Source organism: Sander vitreus, chromosome 13 (genome assembly GCF_031162955.1).
Source record: "Sander vitreus isolate 19-12246 chromosome 13, sanVit1, whole genome shotgun sequence".
NCBI classification, from domain to species: domain Eukaryota; kingdom Metazoa; phylum Chordata; class Actinopteri; order Perciformes; family Percidae; genus Sander; species Sander vitreus.
Genome location: NC_135867.1, coordinates 25571995 through 25584064, shown reverse-complemented (window position 1 = coordinate 25584064; position 12070 = coordinate 25571995). Strand labels below are relative to the sequence as shown.

Here is a 12070-nt window from a genome sequence, read left to right as displayed (position 1 = left end):
GGGAAACCCGACTTTGCTCAAAATAATTAACCAAATTCTAGATTTTTTCTCCTTTATCTATAGAGCTCAACAATGACCGACTTTTTGAACAGCTCTGGTTACGGAAGTGATTTTCACCCTTCAATATCTCCATTGACGTTTCATTAAATGCTTATATAAAGAGTTTGAATCCTGGAACCAAGTCAACCAGCTACGAGATGAATCGTGACCATAAAACATTTTCTTCGGCGCAAAATAAGATTTTGAAAACGCGAAGGCCAAGGAACAAGACTTACAAACATACAGAAACGGTCGTAGACTTCAATGGCAGCAGCCCGCTATAGCCATTTGCGGGTGATGGGAACATTTCCATGGTAACAGCGAGCTCCACCAATCAGAGATGTCGCTGTTATGCTTAGGATTGTGGGTAGTGTAGTATTTCTCCATGACATTGTGAATAAAACACGTTTTTCTTAAAACAATTTTGATTTCATACGGACTTGTAGGTTCTTAAGGAGCAGAAACCTTTGTTTCACAATCTCGTAGCTTGCGGTCAGTCTATCTTAGATGGTTTAGACATTAAAGCTTATAATCAAAACCCTTATGGAGAAAATTAATGGGGTTTTTATTTCTGGAAACACACTGTTGAGCTAGTATGCGTCCTCCAGAGACCGGCTGTTTGGTAGATTAGGATTCCACTTTCAGGCAAGGTTACGACTGGGGTCAGACCAAGGTTGTGACTAACAGGTCAAGTAATCCCTGGCTGAGACAATCTCCTTGGTGAAGAAAATGGTGATGAAGAGAAGCCTGCTCCTCAGTAGCTGCTGTCAAAACTCCCTTTAGCAAGACTTTCAATCCCCAGCTGCTCCAGTGGAGCTGTCTGTCCTGCCTCCAGCAGCAGGGATACCTCTGAATGAAGGTGGGCGATATGGGTAACTGTCATGATTTGGCCTTGCCACCTCCACTTTCCTCATGTTTCCCCTGTTTCCGTTCCCTGCTGTCTCTCGCTGCGTCTCATGTTGCTTAAATTGCCTCCCCGAGTCCTCCACTAGCCTCCTTTCCTCGCGTCTTAGTCCCTCCCACCGAGGAAATCATAGGAGGAGAGAGGCAACGAGCAAATGTGTTTTTAGCTGGATGAGACGTCCTTTCCTCTGAAGCGTCACATGAATGTGCCGCTGTAAGGGCGGAGTTAGCAACGGCTTTCAGCTGCACGGCTTCCGGGAAGGCTGCTCTCGTGTATCCTCGCTAAGGCATGGATACCCGACCTGAGCCCGACAGGTCCCGACAGGTCCCGAAGGGTCCCGACGGTACCCGACAGGCCAGGGCGGGTTCAGACAGATATTTAGAAATTATGGTCAGGTTCGGTTCGGGCTCGGTCACATCAGCGCGATAAGGCATTTGTTGTAAAATGGTGTTGCAGCTCCTTTAAGAGAGCTCAGTGTGTGTGTGTGTGTGTGTGTGTGTGTGTATAATAAATAATAATAATAATAATAGAATGTGGTAAGTGGGCAGAAGAGAGATAGAGAAAGAGGAAGCAGACGTTTTGTATGCGAACGGAGCAGAGTTGGTGGAATAAGTTTAAGTTTTAAAAGTGTGCGGTGTCCGAAATAAGCCCCAGACTGAAAGCCAAGTCCATTCATTTGCTCACCAGAAACGGGATTTTAAACCCGACGTTATTCATTTTATAACATCGGCCCTGGAGGTAACGAGTCTCCCCTGGTTTTCTGATCACAGTCGGAAATGAAGCAAGCAGGAAAGGTTAACACATTGAACATTTTAACAGCTTATTAACGTGCGCTTGTTGCCCCGCGTGCGCTGATGTGCTCATCTGTTGACCTTTCCGAATGCCTTCCTACAGTTGCTTAATAAAAGCTTTCCACACAAAAACGTAGCCTACATGTGTCATTAGTATGAGAAAAAAAAAGAGATTTTAACTGTGTCGGGCTCTGACGCAAATTTCTTAATGCCTGTCAGGCTCGGGCCGGGTTCGGTCACGGCTCTGTCAGACGCAGGCCGGGCTCGGACAGAAAAATGCGGCCCGATCCGGACTCTAATCCTCGCCTATAGCTCATCGATGATCCCTCCTCGATGCTCGCTCCTCAGGGCAGAAATAAGAGCTTTGAGACGCTACGGCCTGGTCCTAGTGAAAGTTTTTTGCCAAGTGTTTTTTTTTCACAACGGTGAGTTATTTGAAGCCAAGAGACGGGGGCTGTAAATCGGAAAGAGAGGACCGTGAGTTTGCAGTGTGTTTAGCGATTGTTGCCGTAATTCTAAGCCAATAAAGTGTGTTCTGTCGGCTGGAAAAGGACGGCAAGGTAGTGGTATTTTTAGAGGTTCCTATCGTAATTCTAAGCCGAGGAAGTGTGTCTGTCTGGCGTGTGGAGAGGATGGCGAGGTTGTGGGATTTTTAGCAGTTCCTATCGTAATTCTAAGCCCAAAAAGTGTCTGTCAGTTGGGTACAGAGCTCCACGTGAGCACGGGCTTTTATGACTGTCAATATAGCCAGCATCTAACGTTAGCTACTCCGCTGTGCTGTGAAGATGTCTGGCTATGTGAGACAAGCGTCTAGCAACATTGTTGTGGATGCTCCGGTATCAGCCTGGCAACCAACGTGAATCTGGGGAGGAGGGGGCGGGGGAGATTTGTACTGCATTATTTAAACACTAGCTGTCAGTATTACATATTGCACCTTTAAATCCAATAAAGGCAGTTCTGCTGATTTATTTGCTTGAATGGCGTAATGCAACCAGAGACATGGAAGGGATATTTGCCTGAACATCAATTATAATACCAGTTAAACATTTTATAGTTGAAAGGGATCTACAAAATGGTATATCTGTGCTTGAAAAGGACATTTGAAAAGATGTCTGAGAGTTCGTCATACTGTCTTATATTTCATCCATTTATTGAACTGCGGTAGTTGCCTCCATATCATATTTTCCAAGCTTAAGCAGACCACTCTCACTGTGCAGTACAAGTCGTTGTCAGGGGAGCTGTGTGATATCTGACACTTTTCCCTGAGTGCTACATGGCCTTCAAAGGTTGCTCCATCGCTCGAATTGGAACTGCTGGTACCCAACTTCTGACAGCGCTCATAAATCCTGATCTCTGTGCTGACTTCACCTTACGACAAACCGCTCCCTCCTCCTTTTTTCTGCTGATAAATACGGCACACAATGGCCTGTTTCAGACAAAGTCCGTGTCAGCTGAACGTGCACCCTGAGAGAGCAAGTACACATGGGTGTATGCTGTATGCAGGTTTGCAAATATAAGGTGTGTTACATGTAAATGGACATGTGCAATGGTAGAACAAAGTGGAACTTGAATAATAGAATTCAACCATGGATTATACTAGTGGTTCACTATGGAAATTAAAATGTATATGTGAGTCATATTTTGCATGTTGCATGGTCAAAATGTTGAACATATATGTCTAACGTATGGTAGGACAGAAATAAAAAGAAACATTAATGGGTTGATGGACGAAAACAGCTAATACATAATTCATGGTAAGGTAACATATTATATACAAATCTTTTTTAACCTATATTAATTTGTTTTGGGTCACTGCACAACAAACTCTAAACACCAGACTGAGATATGATCACCTTATAATCACCTTATAAAGACTGAGATATGATCACCTTATAAAGTCGATGTGCTTGCAACTGTTAGCGGACAGTTGCCTATTAACACAGACACAGAGCAATATTAGCGTTCATTTGGAGTCAATTTCTGGCCATGACGTAAATGTTCCACTTTCTTCACCAGCTAGTTGCTAACTTTAGCCCCTTTACATGCACTGCAAACCTGACATTATCTAAACATTACCAGGGGAAGCTGTAAGTGAGAACTCAAATATCCAAATCAGTTGGACCGGACATTAAACAGACTTTACCCTACCAGTACAAAGTATGTGTAATGTCCATTTGAGCCCATGTGTGACTAGAGCAGGTCATTGTCCTCAGAATTCATAGCAATTGACTATTGAGTATTTTCTCATTTTTATTAAGAACTTTAGTGCAAGTTAAAGTGCTCATATTATGCTCATTTTCAGGTTCATACTTGTATTTAGAGGTTGTATCAGAATAGGTTTACATGGTTTAATTTTCAAAAAACACCATATTTTTGTTGTACTGCACGTTGCTGCAGCTCCTCTTTTCACCCTGTGTGTTGAGCTCTCTGTTTTAGCTACAGAGTGAGACATCGCACTTCTGTTCCATCTTTCTTGGGAGTCGCACATGCGCAGTACCTAGGTAAGGACTACTAGCCAATCAGAAGCAGAGTATGAGGGCGTGTCCTGACAGTACCTAGGTAAGGACTACTAGCCAGTCAGAAGCAGAGTATGAGGGCGTGCCACGCTAGCAGCTAGCCAAGGCTAGCATTATAACGTGTTATAAAGTGATGCACGTTTGTCTCTGAAGTAAAGGCTGGACTACAATAGAGCTGTTTGGAGCAGTTTGTGAACAGTGTTTTCTGTTGGAGATGGTAAGTCCCTTTGGGGTGGACTTTGGGCTTTTTCACTTTGTAAACCTATAACATGCACAAAAAAATATATAACTCAATAAAGGAAAGGGAAAAGCCCAAAAGCATAATATGAGCACTTTTAACATAACCTGCAAGGATCAGAATGTAAAGTGTTGTCCAAATAACGCACATCTTTGACATTGCAATAGAAATAATATAGAAAAATATATATGATACATTTGATATTCTTTGTCGATATATATCGTGATGTCGCACAGCCCTAGCTCTTACTAATAAAGGACTGTTCCTAGAAATAAAATCAGTCACACATCACTGTGTTGCAGTGTAACCAGACAGCATTTCAGTGCATGAATGCTAACCTATCTGCTTATGTGCTTGCACTGTGTGTTTGACTACATTCAGCTTTGCAAATGGAAACAAAAAGGGGAAAGAGGCAGCTGTGTGCTTGTATTTTCTCCTCTTGGTCAACCCACCATCAGTGCTCGCCTCACATATTCAGTAAATGGACTAATTTACGGAAGAGCCACTGGCTCTTTGTGATAAAGAAGACATCCAGCAGCAGTAGCTGTGGTTGCCCAGTGGGTTTCCAACACAGCTGGGTGTCTGGCGCTGCTTTACACATCCAAACACTGCACTGTGTCTGTTACTTGCTTTATTGTAAGGATTGTTTTCCCCAGTTACTAGGGCCCGGTCTAGAAGCCACTTAGGAATTCAGTAAAAAAAAATTGGGTTGACATCAACTTTTAATGGATTAGTTTTGGAAACAACCTTTCTGATTAAAACAAATCTATTCTAAATGTTTTCATTTCTAAAATACCTTAATAATGAGTAAAGAAAATGAATGAAGCTACATATTTATTAGATGCCTTACAAACACTGTGGAAAGATAAACAAAGGTTAGGCTGGGATATTATCAGTTTTTAGTGTTTAAGTATATTAAAAGTTAGTTTTGATTTTGAAAAAAAAAAGCTCTTTGACACTGCCCAACATCTTTTTGAACTCTTGTTATGTTAAAAAAAAATATTATCTTAATCTACAGGCTTTTATTTTCAATTCTAGTTGAGATCCCAAAGTGTGTTGTAATGTACAATACAAGGCATGGTAGCTAAGGAATGAACTAAGGAAAATGCAACGTACTTCATGTACGTAGTACTTTTCAGTTACTGTGCCTTCAGAACCACAAAATGGAAAATAGTTAATTTATTTCTGGGTGCGATCAGGTTGCAGTGTCAGCAGGATTGTGTTTCATTATCAGCCTCTGTTTTGCTCTGCTGCGCACTATGTACAGTAAGATGATGGCCACACACACTTTACTCAAACAACTTTCTTTACATACATTTACGAGAACCCTGCATAACTAGTGTACATGGAAATAGAGATAAGAATGTTTAGACTGTAAGCTTTTATCGCAGTTATTAGGTTAACAGGATGTGCGTAAATACAGTAGATGTACACACACTTTCTCTTAGCAAATCAAGGTTTGTGTTCTTATCCTTTCTGTTGCAACTCTCCAACAGGCTGATGCCTGAGTTGTAAGCCAGGTTATAACTGAAACAGCACTTGCATTTAGCAGATGCACTGTAAATATATGGCTTAAGCTTTATTTAAGAACTAGGAGTATCAAAATTCTGCAAATCTACAATTAGATTTGACGTTTGCTCTTAAGGTCACGATTCAAGTAATTTTCAATTTAAACTTTTTTTTTTTTAACAGGGACGGCAATTTCACAATAAGAGCCACTATATTGCAGAAGGGTATTTTGCAACAACAGTTTGAAATTTTTCAGAGGTTATGAAGTGCAATTGAATGCACCATTAGTTTAACAAGGTGCACATGAAGGCACCATGGAGCCCGCATGCTTTACCTTTGCTGTTTGTTTACAAATCAATGTGGTACTGTTTTTTATCCATGTTATACTGACTGTTTTATATGTTTTAATGTTTTGTGTGTTGCATGTTATGTGGTGGTGTACAAAGTTTTAAGGATGTCGTGCCTCTTAGACTGTAAACCTAGTTTACCTAAGGGTACCAATAAAATAACCTGGACCTAACTCACTGGGAAGGCAAAATGTTACCACACTGGTGACTTCAGGGAAAACAGATTTTCCTGTTCGGTTGTTTCTCCGTCATCTCTGACTCCAGCAGTAGCCATGGTGTCTGGAAAAGTCAAGCTGCAGGCTACCGGTAAGCTAAAATGATCTTTTGTCTCTAGCTGCATGCTACCAGCTGGTACGCTACGCTGTGTCTGCTGTTGTTTTGTTTTTTTTATGTATTTTCCTTCAGCCCTGTCTCAAAGTCCGCTTAGGGAGGAGGATGGATGGGTCAAACAAACACAGGACTTTCACCCAGGACACAGCAAAGTTCTTTTACGGCTGCTTAAACGTTTAATATTTGAGACCTTTGGCTTCTTTTGTTGAATGAAATGGGTTTTGTAAGAAAGGTATTGAAAATAAATATTGTAATGGTACTAAAATAGTAGCACTAGTACACAGTAACAGTAACGACAGTAACCAGCTTTAATCAAAGATCTATGATTTGATCATCCATCTGCAACAACTTGTATCTACATACAATAATAGTACTACAGTAATACAATCTGGTTGTGGCAGTAATAGAAATGTATTTATTAGCATACCAAGCAAGTCGCATTTGAATTTTATATAAATATATTATCATCACACATTATCACTTAATGTTTAGCCTTACCCTGGAGCTGTCCTCTTGGGAACGCTGGTAGCGTTTCCAGCGGCAACCATAGATCCCAGTGACGAAGGACACAAAGACCTGTTTCTCATAGACCTGTAAGGGTTGGTGTTTCACCATGCTCCTTCAGCCTCAACGCGCCACCAGTCTGTTAACATCCCACACAGGACTGGGAACCCTGAAGAAGATCAAAGTGTGATAATTAGCTCTGTCTTTTGTACATACAATTACATTTTTCATAAACGTGCCATGACACGTCATGTTGCTGAGGTATATTTTCACAAAACACCATGAATATGTTGACAGTCCTGGGCCTTGTTTGGAGTTACAACACCTGGGGGAGGAAGTCAACACACTATTCAATAGTGAGTCATGTCTGGAGACAGAGGTAATAATAAGGTATATGCTTTACAGTCACTGAGTCAACCTTTGCCAATCTAAGGATTTATGACTGTAGAAAATAGGCATCGGTAGGTAGGCAGCATCTATCTCTGGGTATGACATTCTTGATCCTTTAACAAGAAGAGCATCAGTGAAATGGAAAGAGTAAGACGGTATCAGCGTGTTGCCCCTTAAACTCGCTTCTGCCTCAGAGAGAAGCGTGTTGCCTTGGTGGCAGGTAAAAATGTCTTGGCACAGCAGCTATTGTTTTCCGTGGCTCTATGGGAGAGATGGTGCTGTGCCTTGTCTCTTTTTTCAGGGACCGTTATTGCTCTTTTTTAATCTACTTTTAGCATTTTCAAATAATTTTTGTATGGAGTAGCGTATGGAATTGCATAATTGTAGTTGTATTCGAGTATGTGTTATTTATATTATGTCTAATTACAATGTTGGATACTGGGAACAAGCTCCCAGTCTAAGCATGTGGCCATTAGGACCATACTGTTTAAAAAAAAAAACTTAGTGACCGGGGTAAGTGACAGATCCTAAGATAATGTTGACTTTTAAAGTATCATTGCTTTTTTTATGTGCATGGCTCTATGGATGGCAATGCGATTCTACCACTTTGGTCCATAGTGACATAGTATTATGGTATAGAATGAAAGTAGAACAGACATTGAAAAGGTTGCCGTGGTCATTTGACATCAGTTCAAGAGAAAATTTCATTTTTTGTTAGTTGTTATGGTGACAACACACGTCAGTGGGGCTGATAAGTGTGTCACACTCCCTAGTTTGAGAACTTGGCCTACCGTCCACAATAAGCCGGCGTTTTCCTTTTGTCTGTCTCTTGTTGAAGCAATTAAATCCAGCAATCCTCAATTCCTCTCTGGCAGCAAGGCAATGGACATAGCGCACAAAAGACGCCTGTCCGTGCTTCGTACTACCTCAGTGAGTCCGTGACTTGCGCCAAGTCGGTTTATACGGAGGTTTATGCGGAAGTTAGCCCACTACAATGTTCACAGTTCTTTGCAATGGCAACAGTACGCATAACAATAACTGCCTGAATGAGAATTTCTGATCTACTCTCATTCTATTTCTAAGGAAATACCTTAAGGAATAATGGTTGGATGGCTAAAAGAAATTGTACCGGCATTCATGGTCCCAAGAGGATGATGATTGGTTCTAATTTCAATACCTTGACAACTATTGCATGGATTGCCATGCAATTTCCTACATATACACTAGCATTGTCCAATTAGCCTTCAGCGTCAGCTGTACATTGTGTTTATCAAATGTTAGCATGCTAACACACTTAACAAAGATGGTGAACCTGGTAAATGTAACCTAAACATCAGCATGTAAGCATTGTCACTGTGAGCATGTTAGCATGCTGATAGTTGTTAGCATTTAGCTCAAAGCACTGCTGTGCCCAAGTACGGACTCAGAGTTGATAGCATGGCTGTAGAATCTTGGTCTTTTTTAGTTTTAATTTAGTGAACTTCATTCATTGTCGGGTTACCTGGCTGATAGTCTATATCCTCAACCTTCCGCTTCCAGGATTGCCCCGTTAGCGTTGGAAAATCCGCCGTATGTCCTTATTTTCGGCTGCATTTCCGTTACCTAGCACTTCCTTTGTGTTGGCGTTCTAACCTCCGGTGGATTTCTGAGGACTATGGTTAACTGCTGCTCAGATCTCTGCAGGGTAAATCCAGACAGCTAGCTAGACTATCTGTCCAATCCGAGTCTTCTGTTGCACGACTAAAACAACTTTTGAACATCCACACGTTCCACCAAAACAAGTTCCTTCCCCAGGCTATTTTGCATCCGCACCGGGGCTCCGTGCAGAACTTAGCGCCGCCCGAGACGATTGTGATTGGTTAAATGGATAAATGCCAATAAACCAGAGCAGGTTTTTCTCCCATCCCGGAATGCTGTGGGGACTAGCCAGACCCTCCTCCACCAGCGCTGCGGAGGAAGGTCTGGCTAGTCCCCACAGCATTCCGGGATGGGAGAAAAACGTGCTCGCGCAAAGCTAAGTAAAGATACGTGAACACAACGCTGTGCATGTTAAGAAAACCTGCCTAACCTAGTTAATGAGTGGTGCCGCCACAACTGTCAGTGTCTGCATTCACTGCATGCAGAGCAGAGACTGAGTAGAGGTAGTAGAGAGTAGTGAGTAGAGAGATTTTTCAAGTTTGAATCCACTGTTGGTGGATTTTTACATACATACACCCTTGAAGTTATAGTCAGATCGACGATAGCACTGTGTCAAAAAAAAAAAAGAGGCCTCCTTATTCAATGAGACTACTTTGGTCCAGCACGGATTACTGCAGATGGTTGCCTAGTGGGGACATTTCACAAGCCCACCCATGATCCTCACACCACTTAAGAAAACAGAGCCATTTGGATCTGTGGGCCCCACTGTAACTCCTGCATGATCATGGTTAATTTCCTGGAGTGGACCATAAAGATGAGATTTTCTAGACAGAAAGAAACACTCTCACCCACTGAACAGAAAAGGCGGCAATGAACAGCAATGTCCCAGCCAGATACTGTGGCGGTAGATAAGAGCATGTAACCTGGTCAACGGTCCTTAACAAAACAAACCGCTCCTTTGTCCTTATTGCTGAGCAGAGAAATAACAACATACTAAATTTGTCTGGCTGCGTCTTTTTACAGCTAACGCTCCGTTTCCATGTCATGCCAAAATTCAAAGCTAATAGTGACAGAAACCTTTGATTCACAGTCACAAGAAGATTCATAGGGAAACAAGACACAAGTCTACATTAGGGGTCCTTTTTTTAGACCCTTAGCTGAAAGAGAGACAGAGCAGGGATCCCCTACTACATATAAAACTAAAAAACTCTCCATGCCAGCAGGCGGCAGTAATCTCATCATTCAAAAAGGTATACCGTATACGCAAGCCGTTGCTATGATGATACATACAACCATACAACAAAACAGCGCATAGTTTGAAACGTTCGAATGTGTAATTTTAGAAGGAATATTCAGACGTCATTTTTGGCCAATTTTGACAGCCCTGTCATGTATTGGATTGATCAGAACAGGTGAAGATAATGATAACGTCCTCTGTGTGTGCCTTCTGTGTGTTGACTTAAGTCGTTGGCTTGCTTTCGTCACTTCCGTTTTTCGAGTGATTCCTCTAACCGACAGCTCTGACGCCGATTCAACAAAAGAAAGCAGACGAGGATCGACTAGTGGCAACCGTGCTGGGACACACTGCAAAAATTGGCCCGATGGACGCTTACCATCGGCCCAACTTTGGCCGACAGCCGACCGTCTCCCTGGTCTGTCAGGGCTCTGTAAACTGTCTCTTTTTACTGTCTGACAGAAACTGCTCTAATTACTTAAAAACATTTAAAAGAATAACAAAATGTAAACCAACTGCATGCTATCTGTCTAACTGTCTATGTACTCCATAGTTGCAGGGAAATACAATACAATTGTGTTGGTTATTGTGTGTGGCATGCTGTATAGTACTTGAGCTGTGTTTCCTATTCAGGTGTTCTCAGGGGAAGTGTGAAAGTTTGTTTAGGATCCACTGCCAAATCTATACAACAATCTTCAAAAGGGGGAAATTGACATGCATCCACCATGCAGATTTGCATCCTTTCACTGTTGACTGGTTATTACATGGGAACTCTCAGGCCTGAGGAAGCCTTCTCCTAAATTCAGAGGAGTTGGCAGATTCCCAGCATTCACATCCTGACCCCATCCTCAAACAAGAGCCAACTGGAGCTGAAATCACATGGGACTTATTCCAGCCAGGTTAGCCTATTGTCTCGTTGTGGCTCTCTACCATGGTGCTACCGTAACAGAGCTGTGGTCATCATGAGGTAAACTAGGCCCAGTCAGGATTGAGAGGCTTCAGTCCTCTATTGCTGTGTGATTTCAAGCTTCTTTACAGAGTGAACTGGACATTACTCCACATAAATGATGTCTGGTACAGTATGTATTCAGAAAGGATGCAACCATTAAAGATTTGTCTTCCCATTTGTTATCTTTCTTTCCCAGTGGGTGTAAACTGGACTAAAGGGAATACAGCTGATTTGATCTCTATTGTGGATAGGGGCATGGCCTACAAGTCTCTGTCTGACATCAGGGTTAATGCCAAGATAGTCAGAAGTTTTTGATGGAGCGGAGCTGTGCAAAGAACAAAGGCAATGCTCGTTGCAACACAAAATATAAACCAAATCCAACTTATTATCGGAAAAAAAAAAGACTGCCTAAGTATTCCTGATCCAGGACTTCCATCAACATTTGATGAATCTGCTAATAAAATATGTGCAGCATAAAGTACCGTGGCCTTTCAAGGAATGTTCTTTCAACACAACTGGTTGTATTTGCAAGGAAACAACAGTGCGCAACCACACACAGGCAATTCTGAGAACACCAGACGCATAAGCTTTTGACCTTAATGAACGTTAGTTTGAATGAGCCTGCAATGAGCTGATGGAAATGCACATTAGTAATAGTCTAAGTTCAACGTTGTTTATGAA

At 41.9% G+C, this 12070-nt stretch overlaps 1 protein-coding gene across 4 annotated transcripts in view; it reads right to left on the bottom strand.

The window, feature by feature from the left end:
* The window catches only part of gdpd5a (glycerophosphodiester phosphodiesterase domain containing 5a), a 34746-nt gene that overhangs the window by 19061 nt on the left and 3615 nt on the right, over positions 1 to 12070 (bottom strand). For all 4 annotated transcript variants that reach the window (XM_078266268.1, XM_078266271.1, XM_078266270.1 and 1 more), the window contains exon 2: positions 7173 to 7347. In XM_078266268.1, coding sequence (XP_078122394.1) covers positions 7173 to 7289 — 117 coding nt within the window. In that variant the 5' untranslated portion in view covers positions 7290 to 7347. The remainder of the gene's footprint in view (positions 1 to 7172; positions 7348 to 12070) is intronic.